Source organism: Crocodylus siamensis, chromosome 2, assembly GCF_052110815.1.
Source record: "Crocodylus siamensis isolate JL-2025a chromosome 2, ASM5211081v1, whole genome shotgun sequence".
NCBI classification, from domain to species: domain Eukaryota; kingdom Metazoa; phylum Chordata; order Crocodylia; family Crocodylidae; genus Crocodylus; species Crocodylus siamensis.
In genome coordinates this window covers 20,731,000-20,748,786 of record NC_143396.1, presented here as the reverse complement: position 1 = coordinate 20,748,786, position 17,787 = coordinate 20,731,000, and the positions used below count along the sequence as shown (strand labels likewise).

The following is a 17,787-nucleotide window of genomic DNA, read 5'->3' as shown; positions in this document are numbered from 1 at the left end:
CCACCTACCGACTCCTCTGCGATCTCCTCCGAAAGGTGACCTTGCATTTCTACCCGGGGGACCGCTGACAATCCGCCCGCCCCCCGCGTGCCTGATGGCGGGGCTTTGCTTGCAAGTAAAGAAGTGGGGGAGGGCGGGGGTTAAAATCTCGCTGGTCTAATAAAAGAGATCACCTCTACCATGAGCCCGGATTGTTTTTTCCCCTACACCTGGATCCCACGCTGCACGTTGAGCACTTGATCCATGGTGCGAGGGTGGGAGTCAGCCACAGGCGGCAGCAGCGGCGGAGCCCCGCCCCGCCCCGCCCCGGCTGGCGGCCTCTCGGCCCGGCCCCCGGCTGGCGGCGCAGGCGCAGGCGGGGCGGAGCGGAGCAGCGATGGGGGCCGCGGCGCTCCTGCTGGTGCTGGTGCTGGGCGCGGGCCCCGGCCAGGCCGGCAAATACTCCCGCGAGGCCAACGAGGCGCCGCGCGCGCCCGCGCCCGCGGAGTTCCGCGTCGTGAAGCTCAACCAGATCTGGGAGAAGGCGCAGCGGGTGAGTGCCGCCGGGCCGGGCCGCGCCGCGCCGCGGGGGAGAGGCCGCCATCCAGCCCGCCCCGGCATCCTTGCGTTCAGGACCAGGACCGCCTGGAGGAGTCCGCGGCGCGCCGAGTGCGTTGCCCCGGCAACACGGCTCTGGTTTTTCTGTAGGCAAAAGCCGGGCGAGCGAGGGGGCCTCGGCCGCGGGCCGTTGTCCGGCGCCCGAGCGTGGGGCGGCGCCCCCCGGGGAACAGGCGCTGCCGACACCGCTGGTGGCATCTGCGGGCGGTCCGCCATCCCCGCTGACGCTGCCGGCGCTTGCCACCCCCACCACCAAGAGCGCTGTGGCTGCCTGCAGGAGCTCTCCGCTCCCCGTGCCCCACCAGGCTTGGGCACGCGGCGTTCACGCACCCAGTGGCGCGGGACACCCACGTTTCTTACCCCTGAGGTGCCAGGTCCCAGGGTGGGCTCTCCCCGTGGCGCTCCTAGCACGCGTGTCCGTGGGCGAATCGAGGGTTTCGAAAAGGGGTTGTAAATGAGGACAGGCTCATCCCATGTAAAACGTTGTGTCTTTTCAAGCTAAAAATAAATGATAAGCTTTGCCAATGTGCTAGGGGCCTAGGGCTGTTACTCTGTTTAAGCTGGAGGCAAAATCATCGTTGGAATGAGGTTAAGAGCAATCAGCAGGGCTGTGAAAGAGGAGCTCCGTGGCCAGGAGCAGCTAATGCAACAGGATTGTCAAACAACGGCCGGTTTGATTAGTGGAGCATCAAGACAGTTGTAAAGAAGAGAAGGTTGTTAACACCTGGGGAATGAAAGGGTTGGAAGGGATCAGGTAGATACATGCTCCCAGGACTGTTTCAGTATTTTACATTAAACAATCATTGCGGCAAGGACTGGAGCAAGTGTCTCAGCCTTTCCAGGCCATATTCGTGTTTGTTGTCTATCACTTAGGTTGACTCAAATCAAGAGTGGTGCCCCCCTTCCCCCCCCATACCTACAGCCTAGTAGTTGGAGCACACCCTGGCGAGGAGTGTGTGATGCGGGTTGGACGTCTCAGGCAGAGGGAGTGATCAAACCCGGGTTTCCTGCATCCCAAGTTCTCTAGTCACAAAAGTGTTGGACAAAAGGTAGAAGGCCCTGCTTCCTCTGTCATGCTTTGTGCAGAGCCCAGTACTTTCTCCAGTTACTTACCACATCAAGTCCCTTAGGCAAGATGGGTGGAAGAAAACCTCGTTTGTGATTCCTGACCGGGCTTGGATCCAAGATGGGCATGAACTTGGTTAACTGTCATACCGCACCCTTAATTCCACTGTGCGTCCCTTCTAGTGCAGCAAGTGAAACTGCCTCATATCCATACATAAATGTGTCTCTATTTTGCTCTGTGTGTGCAAAGATCCTATTGTGCTAAACCGTGAGGCCAAGTGCTACAAGTGGCCTGTCTGTGTGTGGCATGCAACACATGAGGGAGTGGGCAGGCAGCACAGCAACAGCTAGGGTAGGCAGAAGAAGGCAGAGCAGGGGATCAGGTATGGCATATGGGGCAGAAAGTGGATCAGGAGATTGGATGGGGGCATGCAGCAGAAAGCAGAGCAGCAGATTCGGCACAGGAAGGAAATCAGTGAGACTTGGGGAGAGAGCAGGAATATTTTGTGACATACCTGCCAAAAAGGATTGGACCCGCACTGTGTTAAAGTGAGTGTTGGTGAATCTATTCACGTAATGAACCGAGCTGTAGTAAATGCTAGCTGTAGGGGTGGGCCTCGAGAGAGGAAATACATTCTTTTTATCAATTTATTTAGTTGGCTTATGCACAGGTGGTTTTCTCGCTGACTCGATTTCATTCTCAGGTTCAAATTAACCCAGAATTCCCTGATCTTTTGTAAACCCCAATGATCTTTTCAGCATATCTAGGGAAAAGTTTAAAATTGGCAATACAATCCCAAACCAGCTTCACTGCTGCATTTACTATACGTATAAATGGGGTAGTATGCCATGCTCTGTATTGTGAGCTTTGGTGACACTGTCTTCTGGCCTTTACTGTCGTTGAGCAGCAGCAGCTGAAAATAAAGATCTTAATCATGCTGCATCAGGGATGGATGCTGAAATGCCGTATTTCAACATACAGTCATGTTGTTTTGTAACTTAGCTGAGCAATGCTGTGTTATTCAGTGGTAACCTACAATCCCAGCCTATTTCCCAAAAATAAGGTTTGATTTTTTTGTTCCTAGCTTACCCTGCTCTTCCTAGTTCGTTTTGTGTACATATGCTTAAGTCTAGAACCATTAAAATCAGCGACAGGTTTCCAGCTGATTTCTGTGGGTGAACAATTGGGCTTTTAGTTCTTAAAGAACCTTTTATGCTTTTACTGGTGTGGCCCCAGTACTTCTAATACAGCCTGCTGGCAGAGGTTCCTGTCTTGTGAAACCCCCCTAGGAAGAATGAATTCCAAAGTCTGTGATGATTTGAGAACATTGCAAGAAGAGGACGATTCGCTCCTTTGCTCAGAATGGTCTCACTTCTGTTTCTGTTGATACCAGTTATAACAGAGCCTCGCAATCTTTGATTTACCTGGTAATGCTTCACTGGGTCTTGATTGCAGTTTCCAACGATGTCAATCAATGATATTAAACTTTAACATTTGGTCAGTGTAAGGAACAAATAATTTGTCACTACACTGTTTAATTATAAGCTACCTCTGAAAGGTTTTGTATTGCTACATCTAGTAATCTGTTGGCTCAGCTGGCCAAAGTTACATGTACTCCTTGTGATGTTATAGCTGGTGTAATTATTGGGCTTGCCTGTCGTGAACTTCAGAGAGAGCTAATACTGTAAGTAGTAGCTTTACTGTTGTCATTCAAGGAGGAAGCAGATGGTAAATTTGTTTTACATGTAGGTCCTGTGTTGCACCAATCACTGTGCTAAAAGAATGGGAGATGCAGGAGAATTCCACTCAGTTTGTCCAACAATTTGCACTCCTGTTATATTTTTAATGTTCCAAGTATTATCTGTTGAATTTCCCAGAGAATTACTTTTGGAATTCGATTTCTTTTTCTCTTTTGAAATTAAAAGAATTTCAAAAAGACATTTTAGTTTGCCTGACTAAACAGTGCTGTGACCAAATTAACCAATAAAAGTTATACAGCAATATGAGAAATGAAAACTTCTCATTCCAAAACTTTTACCAAAACTGGATACTGAAACTTTTTTTCCTGAGCAGGCTAAATCTCAGGAAGAAAAGTCTGCATAAAAATTTAATATTGGGGGAGATGGGAATTCTGTAAGTGAAAAAGGTAAGTCTTTTTTAAACAAAAGCTATCCCTACCCTCTCCAAAGCTTAACATGTTTAAAACACATTTATCTGGCCTGTGCTATATACAGTGCCTATGTGCAATAAGGTATTTGCACAATGCAGGTATCTACTGAGGTCTCTTCCGACCCAAACGTCTACGAATCTATGAAACTGGAAAATGGGAGTCTAACAACAAAGACGTATAGTTAAAATGCTGTATTATCTCATTTTGAAAATCTGTGGGAATCGGTTTGTTAGTTGACTTATCGGTATTTTTCTGTCCAGTTGGTTCAGAATGAAGAAGTTAAATGTATACCTCTCTAAGGTTGAACATTAACAGACGTGAAGTCTTGGAGAAACTCAGTCATCCATATTACCATATAGTGTTTTTTTAATGCGGTATGGTAGAGCCTACATATGAAATTGAGGTCATGACTGAGCTGGTCTGGCTCAATTCTGCAAGGTACTGAGCAGTGAGCTCCGAAATGGCAGTGTACCAAGGGACTTAAATATTTTGCTGGCTAGGGGCTGATGTGCTGATTCTTAAAATCTTGGCTGAATCGATTCTTAAGCAGAACTTAACTGTAAGCACGTGCAAAGTCCCATGGAATAAGTGGCATAGAGGTCAGTAGGATGACTTGCACAGTTCGATACTGGATCGGGACCAGACAGCCCAGTATCACGAGGTCCCTTCCAGCCCTAAACTTTTGTAAGCCTATTAATCACACAGACCCTTAAAACTTAACTGTGAGTTTAACTATCCTAGGGCCTTGTTTATAGTTCCCTGACTGCTGGCAGAAGGTCTAGCAGCAGATAACCACCTGCAGCCATCAGACCACATACATATCCATGTGCTTCTGGTGGCTCTGCATGGCTTCATCACAGCACCTGTGACACCGGAGAATACAGAAGGCCCTGGCTGCTGATGGCACTGTGGTAGGTGACAGAAGGCACAGCAGTGCCTACGTTTGCCTTCAGCTAGTTGCAAAAGCCTTATACCTCTTGGTGCAGGTAATTTAATGGTTCTGCCACCCCAGAGGAGCTTTGATTGTGGACTTGGCTTCTGCAGCAGAACTCTATAATATAGATTAAGCCAAAGCTTTGCAAATTGTATCGGCAAATTGCGGTCTTGATTTTGCAAAATAAGCTGACAAGTAATCCTGTTGAATTCTGTCCCCTTAAATTCAGTGGTAAAACCTGTGCTTCTGTTGAAAATCATGCTTAAGGGCTTTGCTGAATCAGCCCATTACGTTATAGGAAATTAACAGTAAGCTACTTTTTGTAGTTATCTTTTAAGTAACCTCTGAAGGGAACCTCTCAGGGATTGTCTGTAGTTGGGGACTAGACAAGTGTGTCCAAAAGTTAATCGTCTGTCTGATCAGAGGCATTCGTTTTGGTTTGTTAAAATTATATTGCAAGTTCCAACTCTTCCTTAATGAAATTGAAGAGAATGCTCCCCAAAACATACCACGTATTCAGTTCTAAAAAAAGATACACTTTGTGGTTTGCACTGTGCAGTGAAATCTCGTACATTAGAATCAGAAAAAAATGTCTAATTTTAGTGGCCTAAACAAAAAGGGGGTGAAAAGATTATTTTATATTATACAGTACTAGTAATGCCAAAGGATATTTAACATGGCAGTACCACATTAAATACATCTCCTCACCACTTTTCCTTCTCTCCCATAATGAGAGCTGTAAAAAAGCACACTTCCTATTCAGCCTTCCTAAGAAGAAAGGCTAAAATATATATTTTTATAACTCACCTGGTCAATTTAGCTGTTAATGAAGTGGCAGAGGAGCTTCTGTTAGGATTTAGATATGAAAGGCTAATTGAAATGACTGCGTGTAAACAGTTTGGTTTGAATCGCATTTAACATAGCAGGGTCCTTGATTTCTGATTGACACTGTCGCCTTTCAGTTGAATATCAAATGTCTTTTATATCAGTCTGGCTTTGGAGGTAACTTTGCCCCCGTGTATGAGAGTGTCTTTTGTGTGTGCACGTGTGCGCATGTGATACAAAGCAACAGACTAAAAAGCTTTTCTCTGTTCTTGTTAGCTCCAGCTATCTGCTGTAAAACTGGCAGAGCTACACAGTGATCTAAAAATACAAGAAAAGGATGAACTAGGCTGGAAAAAACTGAAGGCTGAAGGGCTAGATGAAGATGGAGAAAAAGAAGCCAAACTTAGACGCAACTTACATGGTAAGAAGTAATGTTGTGTAACAACCTGAGTGCCCACGGTTGAACAGGTCAAAATTTTAGTCCAGACACTTGCATTCAGGCACCTGTATTTAAGCATTAAATGGGGCTGATTTTTCATAGGCAATGAGCACACCCAGCTTGTACTGAGATCAGTGCATCTCATCTCGGTGTGTGCAGAATGAAGTTGATTTTGCCCTTTTAACAAACTGGATGTAACTAGGGAAATGGGTTAGATGCAGGCATTTCTGAGGACAGAAGTCTTTACTCTGATGATAGTGCAACTCTAATGTATGAACAAAGGATGAGAGAACAGAGATGTATGTGTATTAAACAGTGCCACTTTCTTTCACATCTTCTGTGCTCCTGGCTTGAGGTAGCTTGTTTTGTGTGCTCTTCCTCCACCCTCACCTGGCATGAGCTAATTCTAGCTCAGTAGTTTTCAGCTGGGGTGCTGCTAAATTCCAACAAAGTATGAAGTGGGTGCCTTGAGGCTGAAAAGGTTGAGAACTACTGCTTGATCTAAAAGCCTGAACTCTTGAGTCAAGCAGGCTCCTCAACCTTTCCATGTGGTCCAGATAGCAGTTAAGAGAGATGGCTCCACACTGAGCAGATATACAGGAGAAAAGAGGTTCCAGGAAAAGATACAGATTTTTTTTTTAAGATAAGCATGATTAGCTCTTAGGTTTAGGATTTCTTGACCTTTTGTTTCTCCACACAGTAATTATGGCTAAATATGGAATGAATGGAAAGAAGGATGCTCAAATAGCAGATTCCAACTACATCAAAGATGGCTCAGAAAGTGATGTGCTAGATGATCCAAGACTGGAGAAATTATGGAGTAAAGTGAGTTTAATTTCTCAGTTATGCAATATAGGAAGCAAATCTTCATTCAAATGTGTGTGTTTGCTGAAGCCTGGGGTGACAAAACAGTTGTAATCATGTGGTTGTAATCAGAGTAAGAAAAGTAGCAGGCAGATGATACAAGTTCCTAAACCCTGATACAGAATTACCCTTGAAAGATTCCAGAGTAAATCTCAGCTTGTATAACTGATTTAGGTTTTGCCTGTTTAGTTGTTTAGTAAATGCAAGCAGGCTAATACCTACTCCCCACCACCTAATGGTGAGACATGGTAATAGCTACCTATCATGTGAATTACTCTGGATAACTGTGACCTGATGAAGAATGCATTTCCTTTGAAAGCTTAAATCTATTCCAACCATGCTTTGGTCCAATAAAAGATATCACCCAAAACACACCTTGCCCTGGATAGCTGGTCATCTTTTCCATTCCTAAGCTTTGCATACTTTACCAAGGTGTACAAAGCCAAAGTAGATTTCACTGGGGTGTATGTTCCTCTATCTAGGAGCTGAGCAACCCAGACTCGGACTAAGAGGTTTTAGTACTTCATTGACAGTAATCCTCCTTGAGGATATGGTACAATGCATCTGTTAGAGAGCATATCAGTCAAACTGATGTCAACTGGAGTTTTGCCCTTAATTTCAATGGGGCCAGGATTTCACCCTATATGAATAATTGAGCAACTGCTGTGTAACTTAGTGAGGAAAAGAGATGCATGTCTCATACAATTAGGGTTTTTAACCAACAGCTTCATCTTGTAGTATTTGCAAGTGAAACATTTCAGAGTTTTTACTGAAAACCAGAACGTTTGCTGTGTGATGTAAAATATAGAGAGAAATTTGTCCTGCTTATTTTAGCTTGACAGTGTCCCTGCCAAGGGCTGTACTTTCCCTCTTCGGGGAGAAGTGAAAAACAACCATTTAGAAACATTTCTTAACAGCAATTACCTGGTTATTATGTGCAAATATCAGTTTTAGGCAGTGGGAAGGAAAGCATCACAGCAAGCAGCACAATCTCCAGAATACTGGGGCAGCACTCCAGCTGCCAATCCTATGCCTCTAATTGCTAATAAGTAGTACAGTGAGCAGTTGGCTGCAGAGCAAGTCCAGGATATGCACTGCTGTATTCCACCAATAGAATGAGAGTTCTCCAATAAAGCTTATCTTTGTGTCCGGTTAAATTTCAAGTATAGATAGACCTAACTTGAGTATACAGTTTGTGTCTCTTATGCTTCTACCTGACAGCTTCCTACCATATATGCATGGCCAGAATTCTTTTTCCTTCTATCTCCAGTTATTTGGTAAGTGAGAATGTAACCCCATTAAACTCAATTAGAAAGCTACCTTGAATTCAGTGAGGCCACAGTTTGACCCCATCCTACCTGATAACAAGAAAAGATGTGCCTCATGGGATTCTAAAAAGAGACTTACCCTAAATGCTTAAAAATATATTTTTGGCAACTGAATTTATTGTACGCTGAGCCTGGGAAATGAAAGAGGTTTCTAACTGCTATCTCATTTGTATTTCTCATAGGCTAAGACCTCTGGGAAGTTCTCTGAGGATGAACTGGATAAGCTGTGGCGAGAATTTAAGCATCACAAAGAAAAGATTCATGACTATAATCTCTTGCTAGAGACTGTGAGCAGAACAGAAGGTGTCTAAATGTTTGCCTTATGTTTCCAAATCACTGCAGCCCTCTATTTGCCAGTTGCCTCAGTTGTTTCTAATGATCTTTAAAATCCATAAGACTGATGCCTGTATTAATAGTAGGACTCTTTGCAGCTGCTGACATTCATAGATACCTGCAGGGTATCATTCTGTGTCTTCTTCTAGTAACCTTTCCAGCTAATTGAACAGTTGGTTTCTCTGTTGCAGACTGTCATGAGCATTATAGCGAGCAAGGAGAATACTGGGTCACAGTGGCTTTTTTGGCAAACATTGAGTTCTGGGCCACTCTTCTAACCCTTAGGCCTTGGAAGTGGGACTGATTCAGTAGAATAGAATAGATATCCTCTCAGACACTGGGTTGACAGGTTCTTGGGTTTCAGCTGGCAAGAAAAGATGGTCTTAAAGCAATAAGAGGATCAATTCATCCTGCTGCTTCATCCCAGCTAAGTGGGGCTGAGGCAAAAGTGGCACCGTTGTGTCACTTTCCACTAAGGCTGCTAGAGGTCACTTCAGCACCTGTTTATTTGTGTTACCCAATGCTGTGGGCCTAAGGCCCACCCAGCTAACTAGTAGCCTCTACGGTGTGGGGCCAATGAATGACTAATACAGCTAATTCCTTGAATCAACTAAAGCAAAAACAGGATAGGCCTATTTGGCATCTGAAGCTGTGGGCCTAGCCCACTAAGGACAATGTGGCTGCCACTTCTGGGCAGTGGTAGGAACCTCAGTTACCAGCTGATTTTGTGGGACAAATAATGAAAAAACAGGGCATGCTTGTGAGGTTATAGGGACAAAATAAGTGCACCGTGGGGGGACACCAAGCAGAGCACCCCAGGCAGCACCCAAGGAGCCAATGTTCTGCCTGGAAATGTGCTTGGACAAGTGAGAGGAAAGCGGCCCTGCAGCCTCCGGGCACCTTTCCGACCAGAGTCTTCTTCCTGGTCAAGTACAGAGCCCAATTGGCCAGGAGGAGGTTGACCAGGAGGTCACAGGACTTGGTGGGGCTGTGGATGGGATGACCAAAAACAAAAGGGTGAAATTCAACCAGAACCTCAAGAGGAGGTTCTGGAGGTGGAGGTGGAGAGGCTACAGCCTGGTGCACTTGAGGGTCATGTGTGCCAGAGTCTCCCTCTGCCTGCAGAAGGGGCAGGATGTCCGTGAAGGTTGCCACATACACATCCATGGCAATGGCTCCATGGAGGAGCTGCCAGCTGAGGTCCCCAGTAGCTCATGGGATGAGGGTGGAGTACACACTCAGCCACTGGGGTGCCCCAGCCATGCAGTCGCTGAGCAGGTCCCACTACTTGGTCACTTCAGCATCTGACACAGGTCAGAGCAGCCCCAGGTGGTTCCTTAACTTGAGCCTTACTCTTAACTGCCCCTTCAGGCCACCCCAGCAGCATGGCATAGAACGGTTCTGCTCAGAAGGTCAAAAGAGGAACATAGAAGTGTTCCCCTGGAATATAATACTTCTGGTGTGCTGAGATTTTTCCTACAAAAAGGGATAATATTATTCTGGATCTTATTACAGTTTTTGCTTTAAGATATGATGTATTTTTGCACTAAATCACTGGCATTAATAACATCAATTTAAAAAAGAAAAAAGTGCTTCTTAATGTATAGTACTGATGCTTATTTACTATGCAGTTAATCACTGAGAAGGGCTTACCACTTATTACCTGCGTTCAAGTTGCTGGGGTTTGCTGGGGTTTCTGACTTCTCAGGATCTGGCCCATCATTAATTATCGTATGTCTTTCTGAAATAGAAATCCACAAAAACGTAATCAACCCCTCTGAAGAGAATGTGGTGAAAGAAGAGCTGTTGCACAGCAAGCACAGAGAACTCAAAGACAAACTACGGAGCATCAATCAAGGGTTTGAGCGTTTACGCAAAGTCAGCCACCAGGGATACGACACAACCAGTGGTATGGGTCACTCTGTTTGCCCTTTTATTTAGGATCAATCTTATAGAAATTCAGTTAGCCAGATCCAGCCAAATGAGTGCTCTACAAGGTTATGACGAACAGTTTTGGGACACTGAGGGACACTGCCAGCCAACTCTATTCAGGTGCCAGCCTTAGGGCCCAAATACCCTATTTCTTCTCTACCCAGGTTCCACAGTAAAGATAGGTAGCCATTCTCTTCAATTTTCTGCTAGCTTGTACCAGGGAAGAGAAGGGCAAGCTGAGAATGAGCCAAACCGCCTGGACCGTGGCTGCACAGAGCCTCTAGGTATAGACTCCCTTTTGGCTGCTTATAACCTCTCTGCACTATAGAAACTGTAGGGCCAGAGGTACCAGGGACTGCTGTCCCTGCAAACTATGGAGCCACGGACAGGGAAATGGGATTCTGATTTTGACCAGAGCATGTAGCCCTTACTGTCATGTATACCAAATACTTGGTCCGTGTTTCATGCTGCCAGCATTGGCATTATCCAAACAGCTAAAGTCTCACGAACCTTCAGAGTTGCTACTATGAAATACAGGTGGATTCCAGCCCTGCCTCAGCCTCAGATACTGATCCCCGTGAGGGAACTAATGCAAGAAGCAGGATTAATGATCCCATGGAGGGAACATTTCCCTCTTTCAACCAGGATTTCATCTGTACGCAAAGATGCAAAAGAGTTGATTAGGTCTCTTTGCATTTAAAAGTCCAACATGTACAGTATTACATATTTAAATAAAAAATCCCAACACCAAAGTAGATGTAGGCCATATATAGACGTTCAGATTCTTCTGGGAGAGTTATTCCCCCAGGAAAAAAAAACCCGCAAGCGTACAGATGTCCAGGAGTTTTCTCCCAAAATTAAAATGGCTGCTCCGGGAGAAAAATAACCTGGGAGCAGCCATAGTTAAATCAGTCCCAGGATAGTGTCTTCTGAGAGAGCAGATATCTGTATGTTCTCTTCTCAGAGAAGTTACAGCACAGTCCTCCAGCATCCCAAGGTGCTTTGTTGCCACTACCCAGGAAACAGTGTGTCACTTGGAGTTGACTGCTACTACAGCAGAGCAGGCAGCAGAATATGCCTCCTTCAGAATCCCTGCATTGTGCTGCAGGGAGACATAGGCTGACCCAGAGCAGTCTGGATCAGCCAGTCAGAGTTGCCTTCTGCACTGCTGCCATCTGTCTCCACCCAGACTGAAGGTGCCTGCAGAACATGCTGAGATGTGTGCACAGGGGCCCCCTGGCTACACAGTGTCAGCACTCCAACCTTCCTGGTCTTCAGGGACTCAGTGTTCAAATGTCTATTCGTGCACTTCCAGTTGAGTTTTTTTTATCAGGAGAGCAAACATGAGAAAATTGTCATTTGAATGTGCGTAGGCAGCCCTGTAATGCAATACTACTTCAGGTGTGCACTTCTCACGGAGACAGTATTCACATACAGTGTTATTTTCTGCTTAGAAATAAAAAGGATTGTGGTATGTGTCTCTTTAGAATTTGAAGAACCCAGGGTGATAGACTTATGGGACATGGCCAAATCTGCCAACTTCACTGAGAAAGAGCTTGAATCCTTTCGGGTAAGGTAACATTTAATGGTTTTACTTTTACATTGGAGGGAGAACCTTCTCCCTGTGTCTGTTATGCTCCAGATATAACAGCAGCAGACAAATTATTATGTGATCACCCCAAAGAAGACAAACATGAGTCTTGGTCCTACATACGTATACGTAGCCACAGTGATGGCTTCAGTAATCAAATTGCATCGTCGTCAGTGAAACTACTCCCATGAGTAAAGTTTACTTATATACTTAACTGTGCATAAGACTGGAATCTCACTGCAAGTGGATCCCCCATTTTTGGCTTTCTAATATCCAATTGTAGTTAATGCTTCAGGAAATTATAAAAGGATAATAAAACAAAGCAATGCCAGCTAATTGACTTCCCCACTGGGGTTTTATTTTCCCCTTGTGGAAAGGGTGAGCTTTGCCAGTTTCACACCAAAGAACAGTATACATGCATAGAGACCCTCTTAATCTGAATGTAGAGATTACTGTGGTGATCATGTTTGCCACCACTGGCTTTCAAAGCAATGACATTTTGAATTAGTGCTCCTGCTGTTGCACATGCTATGTTCCCTCACATTCTCATTCTCTATCTGCATCTAGAGAGAGTTCATATTTCATCTCCTTGAAAGGGTGTTAGGATGGGGTTAGGTTAAAGTTCATGGGTAGGCTCTGAACTACATAATGTTATATATACTTTGTGAGCAGGCTCTGAACTATAGAGAACTATATAAAATTTATAGTTGCTTCAAAAGCCTGCTCATGAATGTTAACCTGTGTTCTGGTAGCAACCCCTTGGAACATATGAAAGTACTGCACCCACTTCGCATGTAGGTAACCTCTCCTCTGTGAAGTCTGGCAGAGCCCAGGATAGATTTCAGATCTCCAGAGTCCCACTTGAGCTCACAGGACTGCCCTTCCTTTCCTTAGTCGCGTGAAACCGTATTTCCTCTCAATTAAACAGGTTTCAATGACATTGATTTCAGCATGCTTACTTCTAATGTAGCATCTCTTCCAAAGCCCTCTGAAGTCAGTGAAAAGGTTACTGTTGGCTGTGATGGCCTTGAATTGGGCCTATACAACAGCATGAAGGGTAAATCAGGCTCAAATCTTTTCTCTAAAATAAGGCAAACTTCAGTTTTCCACTGAGAGCATCTAAAAATAATCACTTTGACCCTTAAATATCCCCCTGAATATATTCAGGCAGAGATCTCCTATTAGGCAAACAGCACATACCTGTGTAAAGCTTTCTTGCTATGCATGTCAGCAGCACAGTGAATCCTGGGATATTTTAGACTTGTAAATTAGGAAAGGAAAGCTAAAGGATCAGACTTGCTGAAGTTCCTTTTAAGCTGTGTTTGAATACTCAGCAGCTAAAACTGTCTCTCTTTCTTAATGCCTGTAATGCAAACCCTACATAGGTTTCATAATGAAAAGTCTGAAAGATGCTCTGTTGGCACATCATCTGAGGAAAGCAGCTTGAATGGTTCATCAACCCAAAGCTAAAATACCATGTGGCATCATGCAGTAAAACCCAAAGCTAAAATATTGTGTGGTGTGTAATGTATAAAACAGGCTAGGATGTTCTGACAGACTAATCATCTTCCTTTGCAATAGTAATGTTGAGAGAGGCAAGATCTCTACTTTCAAAGCTGAATAAGATCCATTAGGATGGCAGATGCTTTTACTGGTTTGTTTCTTGATCATCACCCTTGAGAACTCCTTCAGCCTGAAACCTAATCAAACAAGTGACAGATACTGAGTGGTCTGTGAAATGATTGGGTCTCCATCCAGTTCTTCATGTGTTAAATCCCAGAGAATTATTGCTATCATTAGCACAACAGTAGGGATGACCCTGAACAGTGCTGTCACATGGGCCACATTATTTAGGGGTATTTTAAATTTAAGGCTGTGCTTTTGTATTTGTATTTGTTTTGTTTTGTTTCAGGGTTTTGTTTTTTTCTTTAATTGCTTAGTGCTAGTCTACATCCATCACAGTTAGGACAAGTCAAGAAGGCAAATCATGACCTGTCTGATCACAAAGAAAAGCTAATTCTAGGAGTTAAGAGCTCGAGTCTGAAAAATTGTACCCAATTTGTAGTATTTATTTATAGGCTTCTCAACAGCACTCATTGCTGTCCTGCCATAGTACCTTACAGGCAGTAATAGCTTCCTCTTGAAGTTTGTGCAGTAGATCGATGTTTGGGTGCCTTCCTCCAAAGCTGACCTTCTAGGTGGTTGTGATGCTCCATTGCCCCAGCATTCTTAAGAGGCAGACAACTGGAAAGATTTTCAGTGTCTGATTCATTAAAGCAGCATTAGGAGTGTGCTGCAGAGGGGAGAGAGAGAAAGAGAATGCCATGTAACTGAACTCTGTATTCATTATTCTAGGAGGAGCTGAAACACTTTGAAGCAAAAGTTGAAAAACATCAGCACTACCAGAAACAGCTAGAGATTTCCCATCAGAAACTAAAGCACATAGAGGGAATGGGAGATAAAGATCATCTGAACAGAAACAGAGAGAAATATACCATGCTAGAAGAAAAGACTAAAGAATTGGGATACAAGGTCTGTATTAATAAGCTGTGTGTTTATCCATCTCCATTGTAGGTTTAACCTTGGCATAGAAGGAATTTGGATTTCCCATCAGATATCATCTCTGATGTTGATTTATTCATTCATATTTATTATTTATGTTGCAGTAGCAAACTGATGGCACTGGTGAGAGATGGCCCCAGTCCAGTAAAAAGTACATGCTGAGTTGGTGGGAAGTGGAGATGGTTTTGTCCCTGTTTAACAGAGGCACATAGGGAAGGGACTTGGGTAGAATTTAGGCACCTAAGTCCTGAAAAGCCCTGCTCAGCTAACCCTGAAGATGACCAAATCCCAAAGACACCTCACATTTTGACATCAAATTGCATTGGGCACCTAAAGTGCTGCCTTTATGCATGTCCAGAACTGCATAAGTCTTTACAGGTTGAAATAGCCTATTTCAGGTACATGCCTAAACCTAATCGGGTTCATAAACTAGGTGTCTCTCTACGTCTCACCTTTGAGAGGCCTTATCTAGTGGGCATTTTCAGAGCAAATCTACTGGTTTGGCCTTGTTACAAAACACAGAGCCAGTCGCTGCTTTCTTTTAAAGTGGTAGCCGTAACGCTAGTGTCAGTGCTGACATCTTTTACTCTAGAGCCTGGGGTGAAAGTACTCCCCAGGCTTCATGTTGTGTTCTCCTCTAAATTAAGTAATTCAAACCCATATCCTCCACCTTCATGGAGGGTGCCCTAATTATCCCCAAGCTGTTCTGAGTTGGGACAGCCCTTCCCATTTCCGTTGGAATATTTCCATTTTGCATATAACATTTCAAAATAGCAATAATTCAGTAAACCAAACACAGAGCACAGAAAGGAGCCTGACACTCCAGCCTAGTTAGTCAGGTGCTCACCAGCTGCTTGGTTGCTTACATATTTTTATATTAAGAAGTGATTAGAAAAAATGTATAGTGTGAGGAGTAAGATTTTATAGCTTTTGAGCACTGGTGGCAAAATAGAATATGCAGCATCAGTCGTTTGACATTTCTTCTTCATTGAATAAAATACATATATATTTACTCCCTAAGGTTAAGAAGCACCTACAAGACTTATCCGGTAGAATTTCTAAAGGTCTGCAACACAATGAACTTTGAGTATCCCTTCCACGTTATATTGTACATTCCACATAATGTACTAACTTCTGGTACATTGTTCTTCATGGAAAGGATGGATCAAGATGGCCTTCTGAAATATCCACAGAAGCAGATAAAGAGTAAGGATTCACCAGGGTTGTTTTTTGTAAGGAACCTTTTTTCAGTCATTTTAGTCATTGATCTGGTATCTTTGTGATTAGTCAAATGAAACCACCCAGTTAGAAATGCATATTTAGTTTTGTGCATCTTTGATGATCGTGTAAATATTGTTCTAAATCCAATGTCAGTCTTTGAAATAAGCAGTTGTTAACATGTATAAGATGTTGGGTATTTTTTCTATCAGGGAAACTATTTTTGTATCAGTAAGTCCATCCCAATCAATGAAAACCACAACAAATCAGTGAACTAGTCCTGGGTTTAAAACATGAGTTTGTCTCTCATGCTGCACAGACTAAAAGTGGAGCTAGAAAAATCTGTGTTTACAGACCAACCCCCTGCCCACTAAAGTTCAGTGGGCATTAAATCAGGTCTTTGCTGCACATAATCATATATTGAGGAAGTTAAAGAACAGGTTTTGGGGTCACTTCCCCCCACATAGTTCCAGACTAACACCCTTCAAAAACTACTGAGAATTTGTACAATCCTCACATTCACCTTTGTTACCTCTCGTTACACTTGATCATTAAACAAAACCAAATGACTTTTATGAGTGTTGTTTTTCCCTCCTCTCCTTGCCTAAAAATACTTCCAACTCTCCTGCTGCATCATTCTGCTCTGTGCTAGAAGCTGGTGTTGGTCTTGAGCATGCAGTTCATAATGTTTATGGCACTGGTTGCTTTTGCACAAGAGTGTGTTTTTAATTTTGATTTCTTGCCTTCCCTCCCCATCACACATTATTGTCCAAACTAATGGACTATGCAGCTCATGGAAACAAAAGGGAAATCTAGTTTTGCCTTCAGATTTGCATCTCAGATGGAAGTTGTCTGCATCTCTCATGAAGTGAGATGAAATAAGATAAAAGATGGGAGCATGGGGATATAAATATACCAAATGTACTTCGATATAAGACAACCCCCATAATAACTAGCTTGTATATATGGAAAATTTATCAATTTATTATAATTTTTCAGGTACAGAATCTAATTATTGTCCCCCTTCCACTGCTACAACAAGGAAAAGAAATCTGGGGCATCAGGTAGCCTCTTGCTGTGTCCCCCCACTCCCTAACTTTTTTTCCTGCATCCCCTTTTGTGAAAACTTGGAAGGGAGAGGCAAATTTGAAAAAACCTTGAAATAAACATAGCTGTAGTAATTTGCATTTGGACAGTTCATCCAAAATTGATGCAATTTATCTTTTTGAAACTGCTGCAAGTTTTAGCACAGTACTCCATACACATACTTTTAAGCAGCACTTTTGAACCTACTTATATGCAATATAAACTATGCACAATATTAGTCCAAAGCCAAAGGCTCATGATTTACCATATGGTGCATTGGACTGGGCCCTACCAGGGTCAAGCCACAGCTCAGCACTGCTCAGTATATGTGTGCATATTCCACACACCCCTGACAAAGGGTTCATGTGCTAATTAGCCCCCAACTCATGACTGGTACCGGGTGTTTTTGTCACAACCCATGGGATCCTACAGGATGAAGGGTGGGGCCACACTAATATGCAACAGGCTAAAAGAGTGGGCAAAGAGGAATTCTGGGTGAGCTATTTGGGGCCATGTTTGAAGACATTTCCCATACATTTAAGGCTGGTGAAGAAGCAAGAATCATTGGAAATGTGAACAAAGACACAGCTCAGCAGTAGGAGTGAAGAAGCCAGAATGGTAGTCAGTGTAGTAGCTACCTTGACTTAAAAAAAAGTCAGTGCTGAAAGGCACTGAGCACAATGGACACTACCATGTATTTTATTCAGGTAGGCTGCACAAGCATATTCTTGTGGTAGGAGCCCATCAGGCTCCTTGTGTTTTAAGGTAATGATAAGTGGTCCTTGCATTTAATCAACTTTAGAGTTGATTTCCACTTCTAAGCACGTGCTGCTTTTGGTAGC

General features: G+C 43.6%; 1 protein-coding gene across 1 annotated transcript; it reads left to right on the top strand.

Annotated features, from left to right (window-relative positions):
* The first annotated feature begins 336 nt into the window (after positions 1-336).
* LRPAP1 (LDL receptor related protein associated protein 1) lies at positions 337-16,429 on the top strand. Its single transcript, XM_090035501.1, has 8 exons — positions 337-532; positions 5,869-6,013; positions 6,732-6,856; positions 8,406-8,526; positions 10,307-10,465; positions 11,976-12,058; positions 14,435-14,611; positions 15,663-16,429. Exons 1-8 carry the CDS (start codon positions 377-379, stop codon positions 15,726-15,728), a joined length of 1,032 nt encoding a protein of 343 aa, XP_089891627.1. The 5' UTR covers positions 337-376; the 3' UTR covers positions 15,729-16,429.
* Positions 16,430-17,787: the final 1,358 nt, after the last annotated feature.

Coding starts and splice junctions, on each gene's coding strand:
- LRPAP1 (XM_090035501.1), top strand. CDS start 377: ATGGGGGCCGCGGCGCTCCTGCTGGTGCTGGTGCTGGGCGCGGGCCCC. Junction 6,014..6,731: donor ACTTAGACGCAACTTACATG/GTAAGAAGTAAT, acceptor TTCTCCACACAG/TAATTATGGCTAAATATGGA. Junction 12,059..14,434: donor AAGAGCTTGAATCCTTTCGG/GTAAGGTAACAT, acceptor TCATTATTCTAG/GAGGAGCTGAAACACTTTGA.